Source organism: Odocoileus virginianus, chromosome 9 (genome assembly GCF_023699985.2).
Source record: "Odocoileus virginianus isolate 20LAN1187 ecotype Illinois chromosome 9, Ovbor_1.2, whole genome shotgun sequence".
NCBI lineage: Eukaryota > Metazoa > Chordata > Mammalia > Artiodactyla > Cervidae > Odocoileus > Odocoileus virginianus.
The window spans coordinates 25,668,900-25,689,192 of record NC_069682.1 but is presented as its reverse complement, the minus strand read 5'-3'; the positions used below and the strand labels follow the sequence as shown (position 1 = coordinate 25,689,192).

Here is a 20,293-nt window from a genome sequence, read left to right as displayed (position 1 = left end):
GGCCAAGTGAAGTGGAGAAAGTGGACCAGTCTAGTGCAAATGCTCTTGAGGTTAAGAAACCATGGCGGTTACTACGGCCCCTGATTAGGATGGATTCAGTGTAACTGCCAGGGCAGAAATCAGGTTAAGGAGTAAGTGAGAAACAGAATTTAAGAAGCTTGGCTACAAAGAAAAAGGACAGCTGTGTGGGGTTTTTTTTCTGATTTTATTTTTAATCACAGTTGTGTTTAAAAAACAAAAGAAGATGTATGTATGTTTGCTGAACATACACACAGCACTGAAACACACATACATACGTCACGTATGTTTCAGTGCTGCTGCAGATAAGCCAGCAGAGATTAAGACACAGGAGGAAAGGAGACAAGTGACATTTAGGCCCCGATGACGCTAATAAAGATGCGAGTTGGGCTCCAACACGTAAGTGGAAGGTGTGACCCAACACACAGCCAATATCTCATCCATTTTCATAGGAGAAAGGTGAGGAATTTATTGACTGATGTCTTCTCTTTATAAAACTGAAAGTAGGTTCCTTACAGTAAAGGATCAAGCATTATTTTTTAAAAAAAATCCTCTGTGGCACAGTGTAGTACCTTGCACAGAGGAAACATTTAATAAATATTGGGAAAAAAACAAAGCTAAAATTCTACATAAAGTCCATCTTCCAAACTGCAACTAATAAAACTGTTAATTAAGCCCCACTGAGTGCTGTAGTGGCCTGGCTTTCCATGTGAATGAGGCTTTGTGCTAAATGAAGATTCACCAACACCAGGGCTCCAAAGCACTGGCATTCTAGCAACAGGGAGGCCGAATTTACCTCCAAGTAGTTACACCTGGCAGAGCACTGAACCCAGGTGACAGGAGGCTGCTTCACCAGCTCCTCCAGTTCTGACAAAGGCGCGCTCACAAGCTAAGTGTTTACTATATCCAACTACTGGGCTAACAAGAAAAAGCTGAGGGGCTTCCCTGGCTGCTTCCCTGTCAATGCGGGAGACACGGGTTTGACCTCTGATCCAGGAAGACCCTACGTGCCGAGGAGCAACGGAGCCCACTGAGCCCGAGTTAGAGCCCAGAAGTCGCAACTACTGAAGCCCGCACGCCTAGAGCCGGTGATCTGCAACAAGAGAAGCCCCCGAAATGAGAAGCCCGAGCACTGAAACTGAAGAGTAGACCCCACTCAGCAGCACTTCAGAAAAGCCCTCGTAGCAACGAGGACCCAGCACATTCTAGATGTTGCTAGAATTTCAAATTAATTAATTTGAAAAAGAAAAAGCTGGGGCACCACGTTACACAGAGGATGGATAACAAGGTCCTACTGTGTGGCACAAAGGACTATAGTCAATATCCCATGATAAACCATAATGGAAAAATATGAAAAAGAACATATATATGTATAACTCAACGACTTTGCTGTAGAAGTCACAGCAGAAATTAAATGCTACATTGTAAAATGACCAAAGAGGAGGTGGCGCTTCTGAAAAAACAGTACAACAGATATGGGCGTTTCCCAGCTACAGAAAGGGTAGTGAAAAGGATTCACTGATCCGTGACTAGAAATTTTTTTAAAAATCAAATAGGACAATGAATTAAAACAAAGAAATGTATGATAGAATCACATGTACTTAAGAAATGTTGCATGAAACTGTTTTCATACATATCAGATCAAAATATAGATTTATTTCTTACTGTGGCTGGGGCAGTGGGAAATTTGAAAGTTACTGACAGACACTATAATACAGAAAGATAAAGGCTATAAAGCAAACGGTTCCGTATAAAATTATACGGCAGCAAAGCGAATGACTGTCTCCCCAGGCATTAAAAAGAAAAGGTGTCCAGTCTGGGCTTCCCTCATAGCTCAGTTGGTAAAGAATCTGCCTGCAATGCAGGAGACCCCAGTTCAATTCCTGGGTCGGGAATATCTGCAGGAGAAGGGATAGGCTACCCACTCCAGTATTCTTGGGCTTCCCTTCTGGCTCAGCTGGTAAAGAATCCGTCTGCAATGCAGAAGACCTGGGTTCGATTCCCTGGGTGGGAAAGATCCCCTGGAGAAGGGAAAGGCTACGCACTCCAGTATTCTGGCCTGGAGAATTCCATGGACTATACAGTCCATGGGGATGCAGAGTCCGACTCCACTGAGCGACTTTCACTACACATATTCTCCTATGTTATGCAGGAGAACTCACCACACAGTGGGGACTGAGATCCACCACAGAGCCCGGAGAAAATCACACAACCCTCAGCTTCATCATCCATGGAAAGAGCACACCAACTGCCCTATGTAGCAAGCAGGGTTGCTATAAAGCTCTATTGAGAAAGCAAACTACGATGCTTTGAAAAACACACATTGTGTATGTTAATTTAAAGTAGTTTAATTATTAGATTAACCCTATGAACACCAGTTCTATGTTCACAGGTGAAGATAAACAGCCGGTCTGTAGTGGTTAAGGGAGTAAGCTTTAGAATAGAACAGGAGTCCAATTCAGGAGCTCTCTCTTGCTAGCTGTGCAGTTCTGTGTCAATCTGTAAATCAACCTAGCTTCTCTTAGTTTCCATTTCCTCATCTGTGAATGGCAGCAACAAGTAACTTTATGGAACTGATGCACAAATTAAACAAGGTATCATGGAGAAGGAAATGGCAACCCACTCCAGTATTCTTGCCTGGAAAAGTCCATGGACAGAGGAGCCTGGCAGGCTGTAGGCCATGGGGTTACAAGACTGAGCATGTGTGCACGAGTGTGGAGGGAGATGGGTTGGTAGCAATAAACTGGTAGAATTAATAAATAAATAAATAAATAAACAAGGTATCAGATATGAAGCCTTCTGCATACTGCCTTGCAGATTACTATTACTGGAACTATGACTTTTAGTATTTTATTTTTTTGACTTTCAGTATTTTAACCCCCATCTCATGTATGCTGGCCCTAATTGGGAAATCAATCTTATCTCCTGGCCAGGGATATCTGAGTAATTAAATCAACTATCAAATTACAAACTTAAAGACATACCAGAAAAATTTTATACATGATGATAAATTAAGAACAATTACATAGAACCAGTGTTTATAATTAATCATTTTTAAAGATTAGTCTATTTCCAAGACAAAGAATCTAATTATGCAAATACACACGTTGTAAACACTGAGAATGAGCTGAGCTTTTCCTGATTCCATTTTCCCTCTAAAAGATTTTGTAGTCCAACACCTGGCCCTTTATAACACCCACTGTGCATTCCAACATCTAAATTAGCTTTTTCAAATGCTCCAGAAACCATTCATCAAAGGTAAAAGGCCCCCAGTTAAGAGATGAAAATACCAAATTACAAATATGAACAAGCTCTGCCCCACACCATTTGCTAAATAACACTCTATTTAATTAGCTCCACTTTGTTAATTACTTTTAAAGCTTCAATGATTATGAAACTTCCATCTGCCAAGCTAACAATCCCAACTTACACTACAGCAAATACTTAAGTCAAGTGTTCTCACAGTGTGGTAGTCCACAAGAGTCCCTGGGGTCGTTAAGACCCTCTGAGAGGGTCCCTGAGGTCAAAACTATTCTCAGTACTAAGGTATTATTTACCCGTTCACTCTGTTACATTTACACTGAGAGTGAAAAGTGAGTCTCCTGACGGTTTCACAACCAAGACAACAGCACTAAACTGTACCAGCTCTCAGATTCGTCCACGCTGAGCACTAATGGAAGGAGGTAGTTTCCCTTAACTACCTCCTTGAAGTTGTAAAATTATTAATTTTACTAAGTCGTGGTCCTTAACCACATCTTTCTAATATCCTGTGCGACAAAACAGGAAGTACACACAAAGTGCAAAGCCTTCTTAAAATGACAGAAGTGAACGACCAGAAAAAACTGGGGCGGTCCGAAAAATACCGACAGACGGGAATGGGTATGAGGGACAGCTGGGGGAAGGAGAACTGCCAGTCTCGGGTTTTCCTGCAATTCCCACACTTTCATCCCAAAGGCTGCCGAGTGAGTGCCAAGGGCACAGTGGGTCTAGCGGCGGCCTCTCTGGGGCCGCGGCGGGGTTCTGGCTGAGCCCCAGCCAGAGAGGACGCGCTCAGCACCGTCCCCCTCTCCCCAGGCCCTCTCCCACTCAAACACTCAGCTCCTCCGTCGCCAACGCCCACGACCCCAAGGCTCCTCACCACCAACAGGTTCCTGTCCTCCACCAGCTGCCGCTTCCGGAGGATCTCCGATTTCAGAACGTCCATCTTGCTGTCCGGGTTGACGCTGTCTCGAGTTTTCTTTCTCCCTTTCCAGCTCCCTGGGCTAAGACTTTTCACCCAGCCAGCCGCCGCTAACCTACTTACACGGAGGCAGCCCAAATATCGGAGGACAACAACTGACAGGGCGGCTTCCGGCGGAAGCTGAGGTGAGCGAGAGGAGCGGAAAGAGCGCTCCAGGGCTCCTATTATTGACGTAGTCCCTGAGGGTCGGCGCCCCCTGGCGGCCCTCTCCGATATCGTGCTTGTAGTTTCCGTGGAGATACGAACAAAAGTGGAAAACATGAACACGAGTCTTCTAAAGGGATGCTGCATTTTTTAAAAATAAGCTGTATACCTATGTCAACTGTGCTTAAGTTTTAAAAGAAGATAAAGGTTGTACCTGCTACTTCAGGTGCAAAATCTTCATAGCGGAACACTTCATTTCTGATTACTGAAGTCAGATCTTTACCTGCTACACGAGAATTTCACTTTGGAGTTCCTGAAGCTACCTGCGTGCCAAAATTAATGTACTCAAGTGAGAAAACCCAGAACAATAATATTAACTCATAAGTACAGAGTAAAAGGTGTTCGCTGCTGGCCGGTGAAACTACCGGTAAACTTGTAATTTCAGAAGTATATATGTCCCTCCTCCCTGAGTTCTAGATTGCTCGTATATCTTAGTGATAATTTAACATTTACCCCAGCAAACTGATATAATCTCTTTGGTCATGTGTTCAGCAATCAAGATTTTCAGAGAGATGATTAAAGATGTAATTGAAAAAAATTGTTAATGGCTTCGCAAGAATACAAATTAAATTGGGGGGGAATTATATCAGAGATTTTAATTTTTGAAAGACCCTAAAAACTGTTTACAATACATTTATTTTTGGTTCTATGCCACTGAAGCTGTTTTTAAGTTTCTAGTTAAGTCATAACTGAACAATATTAGACATGCTACTTTTCCCTAGTCAAAAAAGGAAAGAAATACTCAGTTCAGTAGATTCATAATGGGTGAGATGGTTTAGCAAAATAAAAGATGATAGAGAATTGTTTAAACTTACAAAGTATTTTTACTGTATATGTGTATGTGTTGGTTATATTTCCTTTAAAAGATATCTGACTTTTGCCAGAAATAAATCAACATAGGCAGTTAATTCAGTCTCTGAGCTAAGATGCTTTGCTAATTTTTAGGGATTTTGAAAACTTTTACCAAAAAAAAAAAAAGGTCTTGAATAATTAAACATGGTAACATTTTTACATGGATTTGTTTCCTGAGTTACTTATAGTTCAATAAGCAAATAATAATTTATTAGCCTATTCCTGGTAAGGGTTTAGAAATGATGACACAAAATCCTGAAGGTTGACACAAGTAATTGTAACAGTAATAGAAGCTCACAGAGAAGGAACAGCTAGGGTAAACCAGGGAAGACAGTAGCTTCTATAAACAGGCTCCTTTTAAATTTCAGATTTTCGTTGATCTTGATGTTTATGTAAATATGTGCATTAAATCCTAATAAAGGCCTAAGATGGAAGAGCGGGAGAGACAAGTACTTGAACAAGCAAACTGATAAGGAAGCTTTTCAGTTTATACTGAGGGAAAAAACAGGTGACCAGGAGAGCTAAGAAATACTCAAGAGAACCAGTTAATCCTGATTCTAAGGAGTCATATTCATTTTTAAAATATGCATTCCCTTCTATTGCAATTTTTTAAAAAGCAAAATATTAGAAACAATCTAAGTGTCATATCTGGGGGAATGGTTAAATAAAATCACAGTTCGTACATACAACTGAACAATATGTTCGGAAAATAGTCAACGATATGAGAATCCTCATGACATAATGTTTAATTTTAAAAAAAGTACAGGACTTCCCTGGTGGTCCAGTGGTTAGGACTCCATGCTTCCACTGCAGGGGCTGCTGGTTCAATCCCTAGTTGGGGAACTAAGATCCCAAATGCTGCACAGCCAAGAAAAAAATTTTAAATAAAAATTAGAAAGGAGGATAACGAAACTAGAAATATACAGTCTCCATTTGGTTTAAAAAAAAAGCATGTAAACCTAGAAAATTATTGAACAGAAACATATCCAAATATCAGATTATTACCTATTCTTTATACTATAATTGTACAAATTCCACAATTTGGGGGGGGGGGGGAATCCTGAGAGGCTGTCATTTTCTGTTTTATTTCATTACTATTGAAATTCTTTATAAAATTTCAGCATTACTACTTTAAAAATGATGTGATACATTTTAAATAATGCCAGTAAAAGAAAACAAAAAAATTAGATAAAAAAAGAGAATGTTTTCTAACCGTCATACTTATTCAGTCAATATTTAGATGTCTCAGACCTCCCTGGTGGTCCTGGGGTTAAATCTGCACCTGCCAATGCAGAAGTCACAGGTTCTATCCCTGGTCCAGGAAGATCCCACAAGCCTCGGGGTAACTGAGCCTGTGTGCCACAACTACTGATCCCAAGAGCCAGAACTTCTGAAGCCTGTGCTTTAGAGCCTGAGCACCACAACTGGAGAGCAGCCCCCGCTTGCTGTAACAAGAGAAAGTCTGTGCACAGCAAGGAAGACCCAGGACAACCGAAAATAAGTGAATAAAAATGGTTTGCGGTCTCCTATGAGCCCTGGTGGCTCAGATGGTAAAGCGTCTGCCTGCAATGCGGGAGACCCGGGTTCAATCCCTGGGCTGGGAAGATCCCCTGGAGAAGGAAATGGCAACCCACTCCAGTACTCTTGCCTGGAAAATTCCATGGACAGAGGAACCTGGTAGGCTACAGTCCATGGGGTCCCAAAGAGTCAGATACGACTGAGCGACTTCACTTCACTTCACTGTGAGCTCTGTACTACTTTAGGTTCTGTGGACTAAACCAAATATTGATACCATACATAGTCCTACCCATGAGGATGTTACCAGCTAAAAGTTAAATTATATAAGATAAACATGATTTTGTAGCATATATGGGGCTATTAAAAGTGTTTACAGAAACTAAAACAAGAAATAGTAAAAACTCAATAGGTATATAATTGATGAGATTATTCTGCCATTGAAATAACCCATCCTAAGAGATTATCTGTCATTTCTTGAAAATGGGGAAATACCAAATTGGATCAGCATGATCTAGGTTTGTTTTGTTGCTGTCCTAAAGGATAGACTGTGACTTCTTTTTTGAAAGCTATATAATCTCATCCTGGGAGGTTTCCTGGCAATCCAGTGGTGAGGACTTAGTGCTTTCACTGCTGGGGCCCAGGTTCAATCCCTGGTGAGATCCCAGGGATCTCAGAAGCCAGAAGATCCCAGAAGCCACAAAGCACAATAACAATTCATTCATTACAACATTTAAGTTTAAAAATCTCATAGAGTGGCCCTCCATTGTCAGCATGCCTCAAGATAACCCAGACGACTTTTAAAAACCCAGATTGTGGGTCCCCAGAATGTCTCATTCAAAAGGTTTGTGGAGGAGCCCAAGAATTTGCTTTTTAAACAAATTCCCAAGTGAGGCAGCTGCTGTGGATCCAGGGACCACACTTTGAGAACCACTGATCTAATATATTATTCTGGAGCATCTGGTGAGTCAGAAACTCGGTCTGCCCGAAGTCCTGATAAACAAGACGGGGGAGGAAGCTGTCTACAGTACTGTCATGGGGCCTCCCAGGGCGTCTGCCCACTCACAGTGGTGCTTTGGGAAATTTCCTGAATAGAAGGAGCCGGCTCCCTTTGGAGCCAGCCATTTTCACAGGCCTGCTTCTGCATATTCACAGAGAGTGGGCTGGGACCTGGCCTCATGTGGACCAATCGGAGTCTGTGCCCTGGAAAATTTATGTTGGAATTGAGTCAGTCTTTACAAGTACAGAAGGTGGGGATTGGAGAGTGGTGGAAACCATTCCAGGGGCATGCTGGAGCCAGATCAGTCCATTTTGAACTTCAAGAAGCTACTGCATGGGACTTCCCTGATGGTCCAGTGGCTAAGCCTCTGCACTATCAATGCACGGGACCCAGGTTTGATCCTTGGTCAGGGAACTAGAGCCCACATGCCACAACTAAAAATCCTGCAAGCTGCAACTAAGACCCGATGCAGCCAAGTAAATAAATAAATATTTCTTTTGAATAAAGAGCCCATTGCTCCATTTAAAAAAAAATTTTATGAATCAGCTGTTATGCAAAGCTATCATTAAAAATTAAATGTTAACAATAAAACACATTATATTATAAACGACAGTAGTAAATACACAGAACCTATTGCTCACTAATTATATTACTGCATTTTACTATTATTTATGCTCTTGGAGTTAGTTATGACTGTTGCATCTATGAGGTGGTAACATTATAGAATGTTGAGCTCAGTGCATGTTTTTCCCTGATGCCACACTTGAGAAGCTCATGTTGGTAACTTGAAATCAGCCAAAATGGGAGTATTTACACCACAGAAACGCAAATGCTACCAATTTGGACTTGATTTATTGTTTATCTAAGCTTTAAAAAGTGATGGGGGAAAAGTTAATAATATGGTACACAGTTTCTCAACCTTAGGCCAGATCATTCTTTTTTGAAAAAGAAATGTCACTAACTCTATCCAATAGATGCTGGTAACACCCTTTCTATAGTTATGACAACCAAAAATGTCTCTGGACATTGCTAAACATCCCCAGAGGGGCAAAATCTCTCTCCAGGTGAGAACCAATGATACAAATGAAATTTAAAGCATGTCTATGGCCACTACATGGTAAAGAGGACAAAGATTTGTGTAGTTCTTCTTCCAGGATTTGAAGACTATTATGTGAATCAAAAAGAAGCCTCTAGGACTTCCCTGGTGGTGCAGCTCACTTCAGTCAGTTCAGTTGTTCAGTCGTGTCTGACTCTTTGCGACCCTATGGACTGCAGCATGCCAGGCTTCCCTGTCCATCATCAACCCCCAGAGCCTGCTCAAACTCATGTCCATCAGGTTGGTGATGCCATCCAGCCATCTTTTCCTCTGTTGTCCCCTTCTCCTCCTGCCCTCAATCTTTCCCAGCATCAGGGTCTTTTCCAAGGAGTCAGTTCTTTGCAGGTGGCCAAAGTATTGGAGTTTCAGCTTCAACATCAGTCCTTCCAGTGAATATTAAGGACTGATTTCCCTTAGGATGGACTGGTTGGATCTCCTTGCAGTCCAAAGGACTCTCAAGAGTCTTCTGCAACACCACAGTTCAAAAGCATCAATTCTTCAGCACTCAGCTTTCTTTATAGTCCAACTCTCACATCCATACATGACTACTGGAAAAACCATAGCTTTGACTAGATGGACCTTTGTTGGCAAAGTAATGTCTCTGCTTTTTAATATGCTGTCTATGTTGGTCATAGCATTTCTTCCAAGGAGCAAGCGTCTTTTAATTTCATGGCTGCAGTCACCATCTGCAGTGATTTTGGAGCCCCCAAAAATAAAGTATCTCACTGTTTCCATTGTTTCCCCATCAATTTGCCATGAAATGATGGGACCAGATGCCATGATCTTAGTTTTCTGAATGTTAAGTTTTAAGCCAACTTTTTCACTCTCTTCTTGCACTTTCATCAAGAGGCTCTTTAGTTCTTCTTCGCTCCCTGGTGGTACAATGGATAAGAATCCACCTGCCAAAGTAGGGGACATGGGTTTGATCCCTGGTCCAAGACGATCCCATATGCCTCAGGGTAACAAAGCCCTGTGCCGTGGCTACTGAGCCCAAGCACCTAGAGCCCATGCTCCATAACAAGAGAGGCCATCACAATAAGAAACCCCAGCACTGCAACAAAGAGTAGCCCCCACTTGCTGCAACTAGAGAAAGGCCATAGTCAGCAACAAAGACCCAGTATGACAAAAATAAATAAAATGATTCAGCTTTCAATAAAAATTATGAACCAAGAAGCCTCTCACATCATTGACCAACAAGTGACATTCTGACATGCATCTTTGTTGTTTCATTTTTTATTCATTAATTTAAGCAAAAACGTCCATCAGTATTCATGTCAGAACTGGACGTGTTCATCAATTATAACCGCAGGTTGGCTGGGGATACAAGAGTTCTGCAAAAATCAATGAAAGCATTCTGTGAGAATCAATGGGCTATATGGAATTTACAATACAGAGTATAACAGCATTCATTATCACCTATACATTTTCCTCTGTCTCCTTTGTATCAGTAAAAACGACACGAATATATGTGCGCACTTCTTTTTGTCCAGAGAGCCAGTATTTAAACATCTGCCAGCACAGCACCAGCCATGGCTCACCTCCCAGGTGGGCTTTGCTAAACCATTCAGCAAAGAAAGTTGGAATATCGAGGAAAAAAGTGAAACAGATTTGCAAGAAGAATCCTGAGTGACAAGACAATGGAGATGAGTCCCCGAAGCCCCAGTTTACTGTGGTTTTTCCCCCTCCACATCAAAAAAGAAAGAAAGAAAGAAAAACTTATTGAATCTACCATTTTAAGGTACTCTTTTTTCACATTTTAAAGTTTCTGAATTCAGGATGCATTACAGAACCAGTGTGCTTGAGTTGCTATGGTATTCTACCCAGGCACTGTTCAGGGCTCAGGTGTCCATCCCCCACCTGCCCTGAACTGGGGGTACACAGCTGCCTCCCTCACTGGACACAGACTCTGGCTGCAGGGACCTGCCTCAGCCAAGGTTAGAGCGCCTCCAGGGGGCGTCCACCGCCAATGACTGCCTGGACATTCCAAGGTCCAGCTCCATTGTCTCAACTTGGAGGCAACTCTAAAGAGGCATTCTAGCTCCAGAGCTCCCCAAGGACGACAGGGGATCTTAGCTGCAACTTCTCTGCAAGCTTCTCTCTGTGCCAAATCCTGCCTTCCTCACTTCCTTGCAGGTGCATCTCCAAGAACAGTCTCTAGGAAAGCACAAACAAATGTGTGCAAAGCAAACAAATGCTTTGAGAGGTAGACATAGGTATTGTGCTTCAGTTGTTAAGAGATGATGAAATTGGCCTGCTAGTTTTGACATCAGTCATTGTTGTGATTGTGGTTGATCAGTTACTCCAGAGCCTGTTCCTAGTCTGGTGACACAAGCAAAGATGAATATCTGGACACTAAAAGTTGAGAAGCAGAGCTTGGATCCTGGTAGGTTTGTAAATATCAGCCCCATGAAGCCCTGGTTGAGACATTCCCCAGCAGACAATCCCTACTGATACCTTTTTTTCCTGGACTTTTTTGGGGATCAGATTAAGGGGACAGACCATATACCATATCAGTTCCCCTTTTTTCTTGCCTAACATTTCCTGTCTACTCTGGTCATCCCTTCTAGTCTGCTTGTCTCAAGTATTTTATACTGTATTATTAGTGGGGTATGTGAAATAATGAAATAAAAATAGACAGTACCATTTGCAACAACACGGATGGACCTAAAGTGTATCATGCTTAATGAAATAAGATAAAGACAACCACTGTATGTTTTCAATTATATGTGAAATCTGAAAAAGTACAATTGAACGGCTGTAACAAAACAGAAACATTCTCAAAGATATACAGAATAAACCAGTGGAGGGGGGCAGGGGGGAGCAGCAAGACAGGGGAAGGGGACTAAGAGATACAAACTCAAAGGTATAAAATAAAAAAATATAGATAAGAAATAACCCAGTTGTTCCATGGGAAATTCCACTATTGGTGCCAATATAATAGAGATCATTATTTTGCAAAACTGTTCATCCTAATTATCTGTTTTTAGAAGCTTATATTGTCTATGGATTCTCATTCTCCATCTGAAAATAATATATTTTGAAGATTAAAAAATAAAATGGTTACAAGGATACATTATACAGCATAGTGAGTATAGCCAATATTTTTAGCAATTTTAAATGGAGTATAATCTATAAAAATATTGAAGAGACCAAATGCTAACCACTGAACAACTAAATCCCCCATTTTTTTAAAAATGATTTTATTGTTAGTTATTTTGGGCTGTGCAGGGTCTTCATTGCTGCACGGGATTCTCCCTAGTTGTGGTGGGCAGGCTTCTCACTGCACGGCTTCTCTCATCACAGCTCTAGGGCACACTGGCTCTGTGGTTGTGATTCCAGGGCTCCAGAGCACAGGTGCAGTAGTTGGGGCACAGCCTTAGCTGTTCCATGGCATGTGGGATCTTCCCAGGCCAGGGATTGAACTTGTGTCTCCTGCACAGGCAAGTGGATTATTTACACTGAACCACCAGGAAAGTCCCCCTCCCATTTTATTTATTTCTTTTTGGCTGTGCCACATAGCTTGCAGGATCTTAGTTCCCCAACCAGAGATCAAACCTGGGCACACAGCAGTGAAAGCACCAAGTCCTAGCCACTGGACCACCAGGTAAGTCCCTCCAGTTCAGTTCAGTCACTCAGTCGTGTTCAACTCTTTGTGACCCCATGGACTGCAGCACGCCAGGCCTCCCTGTCCATCACCAACTCCCGGGGTTTACTAAAAACTCATGTCCATTGAGTCAGTGATGCCATCCAACCATCTCATCCTCTGTCATCCCCCTCTCCTCCTGCCTTCAATCTTTCCCAGCATCAGGGTCTTTTCCAATGAGTTAGTTCTTCGCATCTGGTAGCCAAAGTATTGGAGCTTCAGCTTCAGTATCAGTCCTTCCAATAAATATTCAGGACTGATCTCCTTTAGGATGGACTAGTTGGATCTCTTTGCAGTCCAAAGGACTCTCAAGAGTCTTCTGCAACACCACAGTTCAAGAGCATCAATTCTTCGTGCTCAGCTTTCTTTATTGTCCAACTCTCACATCCATACATGACTACTGGAAAAACCATAGCTTTGACTAGACGGACCTTTGTTGGCAAAGTAATGTCTCTGCCCATCAGAACAAGACCCAATTTCCCCTCAGTCAGTCTCTCCCATCAGGAAGCTTCCATAAGCCTCCTATCCTTCTCCATCAGAGGGCAGATAAACTGAAAACCACAATCACAGGAAACTAACCAATCTGGGCCACAGCCTTGTCTAACTCAGTGAAACTATGAGCCATGCCATGTGGGGCCACCCAAGATGGACGGGTCATGGTGGAGAGTTCTGACAAAATGCGGTCCACTGGAGAAGGGAATGGCAAACCACTTCAGTATTCTTGCTTTGAGAACCCCATGAACAGGATGAAGAGTATGATCTGAGCCACAATCAGTGCCCAGTCTTGTTTTTGCTGACTATATAGAGCTTCTCCAACTTTGGCTGCAAAGAATATAATCAACCTGATTTCAGTATTGACCATCTGGTGATGTCCATGTATAGTCTTCTCTTGTGTTGTTGGAAGAAGGTGTTATCTATGACCAGTGTGTTCTCTTGGCAAAACTCTATTAGCCTTTACCCTGCTTCATTATGTACTCCAAGGCCAAATTTGCCTGTTACTCCAGGTATCTCTTGAGTTCCTACTTTTGCATTCCAGTCCCCTATAATGAAAAGGACATCTTTTGGAGTGTTAGTTCTAGAAGGTCTCATAGGTCTTCATAGAACAATTCAACTTCAGCTTCTTCAGTGTTACTGGTTGGGGCATAGGCTTGGATTACCATGATATTGAATGCTTTGCCTTGGAAACGAACAGATCATTCTGTTGTTTTTGAGATTGCATCCAAGTACTGCATTTCAGACTCTTTGATTGACTATGATGGCTACTCCATTTCTTCTAAGTGATTCTTGCCCACAGTAGTAGATATAATGGTCATCTGAGTTAAATTCACCCATTCCAGTCCATTTTAGTTCACTAATTCCTAAAACGTTGGTGTTTACTCTTGCCATCTCCTGTTTGACCACTTCCAATTTGCCTTGATTCATGGACCTCACATTCCAGGTTCTTACAAAATATTGCTCTTTACAGCATCAGACTTTACTTCCATCACCAGTCAGATCCACAACTGGGTGGTGTTTTTGCTTTGGCTCCATCTTTTCATTCTTCTTGGAGTTATTTCTCCACTGATCTCTAGTAGCATATTGGGCACCTACCAACCTGGGGAGTTCATCTGTCAGTGTCCTGTCTTTTTGCCTTTCTGTACTGTTCATGGGGTTCTCAAAGCAAGAATACTGAAGAGGTTTGCCATTCCCTTCTCCAGTGGACCACATTTTATCAGAACTCTCCACCATGACCCGTCTGTCTTGGGTGGCCCTAGACAGCATAGCTCATAGTTTCATTGAGTTAGACAAGGCTGTGGTCCTGGTGGTCTGATTTTAAAAGACACTGAGTTCAGATGTTTTCACTGCAGAGATCCACATAGTCTTTAAAGAACAGTAATTCAAACTTCCAGGGCTCAGAAACTCTTTCTGTTTGCAATAATTCTTACAGATTTCAGAAAGGCTTTGTTGAGGTGAATTATACCTATCAATATTTATCATACTGAAAATTAAAATAAAAATCTTACATCAGTAATTCATTTAAAAATAACAACAAACACACTATATCTTAAAACAGATATACTTTTGTGGAAAAATAATGGTTTCAAAAAATTTAGGGAGAAGAGTGGCATTCACTGGCTGTGTGTGCTCAGTCGATCAGTCGTGCCTGACTCTTTGTGACCCAATGGACTGTAACCCACCAGGCTTCTCTGTTCATGGAATTTTCCAGGCAAGAATACTGGAGTGGGTTGCCATTTCCTGGTCCAGGGGATCTTCCTGATCTGGGGATCCAACTCAAGTCTCCTGCTTTGCGGGTAGATTCTTTACCACTGAGCCACCTGGGAAGCCCAATATTCATTTACATTATTTCACATCAATTTAGTATCTAGCATAAACAAAAGAAATCCAGGTTCTCACATTCACTTCTAACATTCAGTCTGTTGTAATATGTTATTTTGTTTAAAGAATGTGAAAAAGAGACTTCCCTGGTGGTCCAGTGATTAGGACTCCTCACTTCACTGCAGGGGGCATGAGTTCAGTCAGGGAGCTAAAAGGAAAATCTTGCTTCACACAGCTATGCAGTTGGGAAATGGCAGTATCTTAATCAGACTAGTGTAGACATTCTTCTTTGATACTATACCCAACATGACAAATGGTGGCTTTCTAAAAATTAGTTGCAGTGTGGAATCAGAAACCATATGAATAAATTTTCCTACTCTGTTACATTAATGTCCATCAGTCTTTCTTGAACTTTATTTGTTATTGTTTTTTAATTTTTATTGGAGTAGAGTAGATTTACAATGTTGAGTTAGTTTCAGGTGTACCTTGAACTTTAAATGTATCATTTACTTATGCACGATTTTCTAACATCATGCACTGGTCATTTGGAAAATATTAGTTCGCTGATTTATGCAGGTCTTCCAAAGGCTAATGCACTATATTTTTGTTGTTGTTTAGTTACTAAGTCATGTCCAACTCTTTGTGACCCCATGAACTGTAGCCTGCTAGGCTCCTATCCATGGGATTTCCCAACCAAGAGTATTGGAGTGGGTTGCCACATCCTTCTCTAGGATCTTTCCAACCTAGGAATCAAACCCATGTCTCTCATATTGGCAGGTGGGTTCTTTATCATTGAGCCACCTGGGAAGCCCAACACATTATATTATATATTTAAAAAATCATTTATTAATATCCTCAGAAAAGGATCTCCTCAGAAAAGCCTTTTGTTGGTGGTGGGAAAGTAAATTTGTACAGCACTAGGGAACAGTATGAGGTTCCTCCAAAAACTAAAAATAGAGTCGATATATGATTCAGCAATCCCACTCCTGGGCATATACTCAGACAAAATTATAATTTGAAAAGATACATGCACCCGTATGTTCATAGCAGCACTATTCACAATAGCCAAGACTTGGAAACAATCTAAATGTCCACTGACAGATAAATGGATAAAGTAGATGTGAGATATATAGATATAGATATATAATGGAATACTACGCAGCTATTAAAAAGAATGAAACAATGCCATTTGCAGCCCCACGGAGAGACCTGGAAATTATCATACTAAGTGAAGTAAGTCAGAAAGGGAATGACAAATACAATATGACATCACTTATAAGTGGAATCTAAAATATAACACAAATGAACACATTCATAAAACAGAAACAGACTCACAGGCATCGAGAACAGACTTGTGATTGGCCAAGGCAGAGGGCAGGTGGAGGAGGGAAGGACTGGAAGCTTGGGATTAGTAGATGCAAACTATTATATATGGGATGCATTTTTTAAAAAACAGGTCTTGCTATATAGCATAGGGAGCTATATTCAGTATCCTGTGATAAACCAAAATGGAAAAGAATATAAATATATATATATATATATATATATATATACACATATATATGTATAACTGAGTCATTTTGCTGTACAAGAGAAACTAACACAACTCTGTAAATAAACTATACTTTAATAAAAAATTTTAAAGCTTTAAATTATAGGGAAGAGATTAAGCTCATGGTGGCAGATACAATTTGCTAATTGTAAAATGCTAGTTTTTACTGAAAGCTCATATTTTATCACTAGCAACAGATTTTGTCAGTTGTTTCCTTTAAGTAACAAGCTCACTTTGTTCGTTTGCAAGAAGATGCCTCTCAATAACCAAGTCTGAATACCATATTTTGTCTCTTGCTTCTTCTTTTAAGTAAAAGTAGTAGCCCACACACAGAAAGAAAGAAGAGCTGGCTCAGCTTGCAATTCAGACAACACACATGCTTTTCCTAAAGCCGACCATTAGGATTCAGTATGCAACAGAAGTGCTTCGCGTGTACTTCCGGTTTCATCACACAGAATATTAAAAAGATGCCTAGCCATGTGGCAAGAGTTGATAAAATTAATCATTTTTACTGCTTTATTAAGAACTTTTTAAGTGAAGCTGGCTTTCGTGTGTGTGAGGGCATGAATATGAAGAATCTGACTAGTGGTACAGTTTAGAGCCACAGTTTTGATTCATGCTAATGCATCAGTGAACTTACTATTGCTTTTGTACCTTCAATGTAAATGTCAGCTTTCTAAAATGTAATATATAAATTCTGTGTTCCACTTATACTTTTTATGGAGTGGGGTTTTGTCAGAGGAGAAGATTATCTTAAAGATCACATGGAAGTAAATATTTCCAATAATAGCCACAAAAAATAGTGAAAAGGTGTAGTGAATTGTTACTTCTCTTTTTCCACTTTTTTTTTTTTAACCAGAGGATAATTGCTTTACAATATTGTGTTGGCTTCTGAATTGTTACTTCTAACCTAAAAGACGAACTACTAAGGAACTGCCGTCCCACGCTATTATTGTTCAGTCACCCAGTCGTGTCTGACTCTGCAAACCCATGGACTGTAGCCCACCATGCTCCTCTGTTCACGGGATTTCCCAGCAAGAATACTGGAATGGGTAGCCATTTCCTTCTTCAGGGGATCTTTCCAGCTCAGGGATCGAACTCATGTCTCTTCCATTGGCAGGTGGATTTTTACCGCTGAACCACCAGGGAAGCCTGCTGTCCCATCATAAACAATTATAAAAATAGGGGAAATAAATGAAACAACTCTTTTTCAGATACTGGACAACAGGCAGCACAGGCCTGTGCCTCTATGGCCAGGGAAGCCAGCGAGGTGAGTGCTTGCTCTGGACTGCTACCTGGGGGTGGTTTCCAGGATACAAGGGACACAGGCAGAACCCAGTGGTCTCACTGAGTTGAGGAAAGGAGTTCTGGAACACTAATGAAGCTACATTTGTGGGACAGAATCCTGGGAAGGACAGAAGCACTGAAGGAGAATCCTCGAGAGATCTGCAGAGGAGTCCCTTCAGATCACTGACTGAACCCTGATCTTCGTGTTTAGATGAAACTCCCGAGACGGAGCAAAGAATCACCCTGAGGCAGAGACCACACAATACACAGAACTCAAACAGGGCTAGGGCCTACACCAGGCATAGAATAGAGTCTTCAGAAGGGAATCACCCACACCGCGGTGATCTAGTTGATTTTCGACTGAAGGCTGCTCTGACTTACCTTAAAAAAGCAGAAAAGCCATCCTCAAAAGGGTCAGTCTGATTCCAACCAGCTAACTGTGTGTCAGGCCAAAGGTCAATATTTTTGAAGGAATACAACAATATCTAGCACCCAACAATATAAAAATCCAGTGTCCTGAAATCCAAACAAAACTACTGGGCATGCAGAAAATATAATTCATAACCAAGAGGTTACCAGTAAAGAGTATTTACAGAAAACCTACAGCTGGTATCATACTGAATGGTGAAAGAATGAATCGTTCCCCATTGGTTTGAGGAAACAACCCAAACATATATCAACTAATAAATGGAGAAAAACAAATGGTAGTATAAGCTTTTCAAAGGAGTAATTATCCCGCAATAAAAAAGAATGAACAGCTGAGACATGCAACAACATGAAAAAGTCTCAAAACATGCTAAGTGAAATATTCCAGACACAAAAGACCTTATACTTTGTGATTCCATGTATATGAATTCTTTAAAAATGTAAACTACAGTGATTGAAAGCACATTAGTGATTACTAGGAGCAGGAAAGTGAAAGTGAAGTCGCTCAGTCGCGTCAGACCCTTTGCAACTCCATGGACTGTAAGCACACCACGTTGCTCCATCCACGGGGTTTTCTAGGCAAGAGGACTGGAGTGGGCTGCCATTGCCTTCTCCAGCTTGGAGCAGGACTTGCTGGCAACTGACTACAAAGGGGCAGGAAGGAGATTTTTGTGAGGGGATGGAACTATTTCTCTATCATAAAGTTAAAAAAAAAAAAACCATTTCCAGGCACACCCTAAACTCCCTATCACCTGGAATATCCCATAGTCCTCCAACTGCATCCATTCCTTAGTACCCTCTACCATTCCCTTGTCCTGGGCTAACCACCATACCCAAAATAGACACACTTTCCTGTTGGGCTGTTGGGGAGGACATTATTTGTGACCACAGTCACTACAGTTCATAAGGAGAGACAAAGCATTGCAAGTTGGCAAAAGCAATGGTCATGAGAAAAAGCCGGCTATGAACAGCCCCTAAGTGTTAGAAAAATCTTTCAAAGCACAATTATATGCTATATTTTATCAACTCTAAGATGCTTTTTTTTTTTCACATTTTAACTTCTCTGAAACACAGATGCATCTTCAGTTGATGATATCATGCAATTATAACTGGCTGTGTTTCTTTTTCTTAGCAATACTTTTTTTCAAACAGTGCACCTTAGAAGTAACGGCAAACCCCAGAGTCAATAAACTGCAAGATGGCTGGACAGAGGATGCACACGACATGGCTGTGGCTTCTGGGGTAAGAAAGCAGAGATGAGAGCAAAGTTTGAATCCAGAGAACTGGAACCATGCCCTGCGCTGGAGTCTTCATGTCACATTTGAAATGAACAGCCCTGTCCCCACTCATTCCTGTCTCTTGTTAAAGCTGAGGAGGTACCCTAGCAAGTGGTTGCCAACAGACTCAGGAACAAGCTGGAAGAAATAATGCTAGGGAAAGGTAACAAGTGCATGTCCCATCTCCAGCAGGGGGCACCATAGAGAAGACAAATAGATGGATTTGAGCCTGGCTCAGGTGAGGGAGAGTATGGTTGGCCAACTGCGTTACGAAATTAGGTAACTAAGCAACTTGCCACAGTGCTGCTAGGGGATGAGAGGACAGGGCTTCTCCACTATAATTACTTATCTTTCTGAACTTTAGTTTCTTCATTTGTAAAATAAGGGATAATGATCATACCAACCTAATAGAATGAGTACATGGACTAAAAAGCCATAAAAAAACATGTGAGGGCTAAAAACAAGCCTGGCATATGGTAATACTCAATAATTTTACGTATCATTATGGTCATTTCCATAAATACTCAAAACTACATTCATTCATTCACTCATTCTTTCAACAAGCATGATTAGCAGTTATGATGCTAGGAGCTGAATAGTTTATTGTATTTTGTCACTGTTCTTTATGTCTTTTGAATATGCTTAGAAATAGCCAGTAACAAACACCAGTTCCTCATACTCTCCTCAACTACTTATCATCCTCAATGTATTTTATTTGTTCCAATATCTTGCCAATTAAGCAATTAGTTGAAAATAGAGCCAAGGTTTTACTCTTCATATTAAAACCAATACTATTGATTCATCATAGACTATCCCAGCTGTTTGCATGCCAACAATGATCTAGAAAAATACACAAGGCTGAAGGAA

General features: G+C 41.1%; 1 protein-coding gene and 1 long non-coding RNA gene across 19 annotated transcripts in view; both read right to left on the bottom strand.

Annotated features, from left to right (window-relative positions):
- PRPF18 (pre-mRNA processing factor 18) overlaps nucleotides 1–4,388 on the bottom strand; it is a 72,724-nt gene extending 68,336 nt beyond the window's left edge. For 16 of the 18 annotated variants that reach the window (XM_020881341.2, XM_070472089.1, XM_070472096.1 and 13 more), the window contains exon 1: nucleotides 4,157–4,386. In XM_020881341.2, coding sequence (XP_020737000.1) covers nucleotides 4,157–4,222 — 66 coding nt within the window. In that variant the 5' untranslated portion in view covers nucleotides 4,223–4,386. Of the gene's footprint in view, nucleotides 1–4,156 lie in introns of all 18 variants that reach the window. The other 2 variants (XM_020881338.2, XM_020881339.2) reach the window with 2 other exon arrangements.
- A 227-nt stretch (nucleotides 4,389–4,615) lies between these two features.
- The window catches only part of LOC139036586 (uncharacterized), a 44,375-nt gene continuing 28,697 nt past the window's right edge, over nucleotides 4,616–20,293 (bottom strand). The window contains exon 2 of the long non-coding RNA XR_011489404.1: nucleotides 4,616–6,172. This is a non-coding gene — a long non-coding RNA (uncharacterized lncRNA). The remainder of the gene's footprint in view (nucleotides 6,173–20,293) is intronic.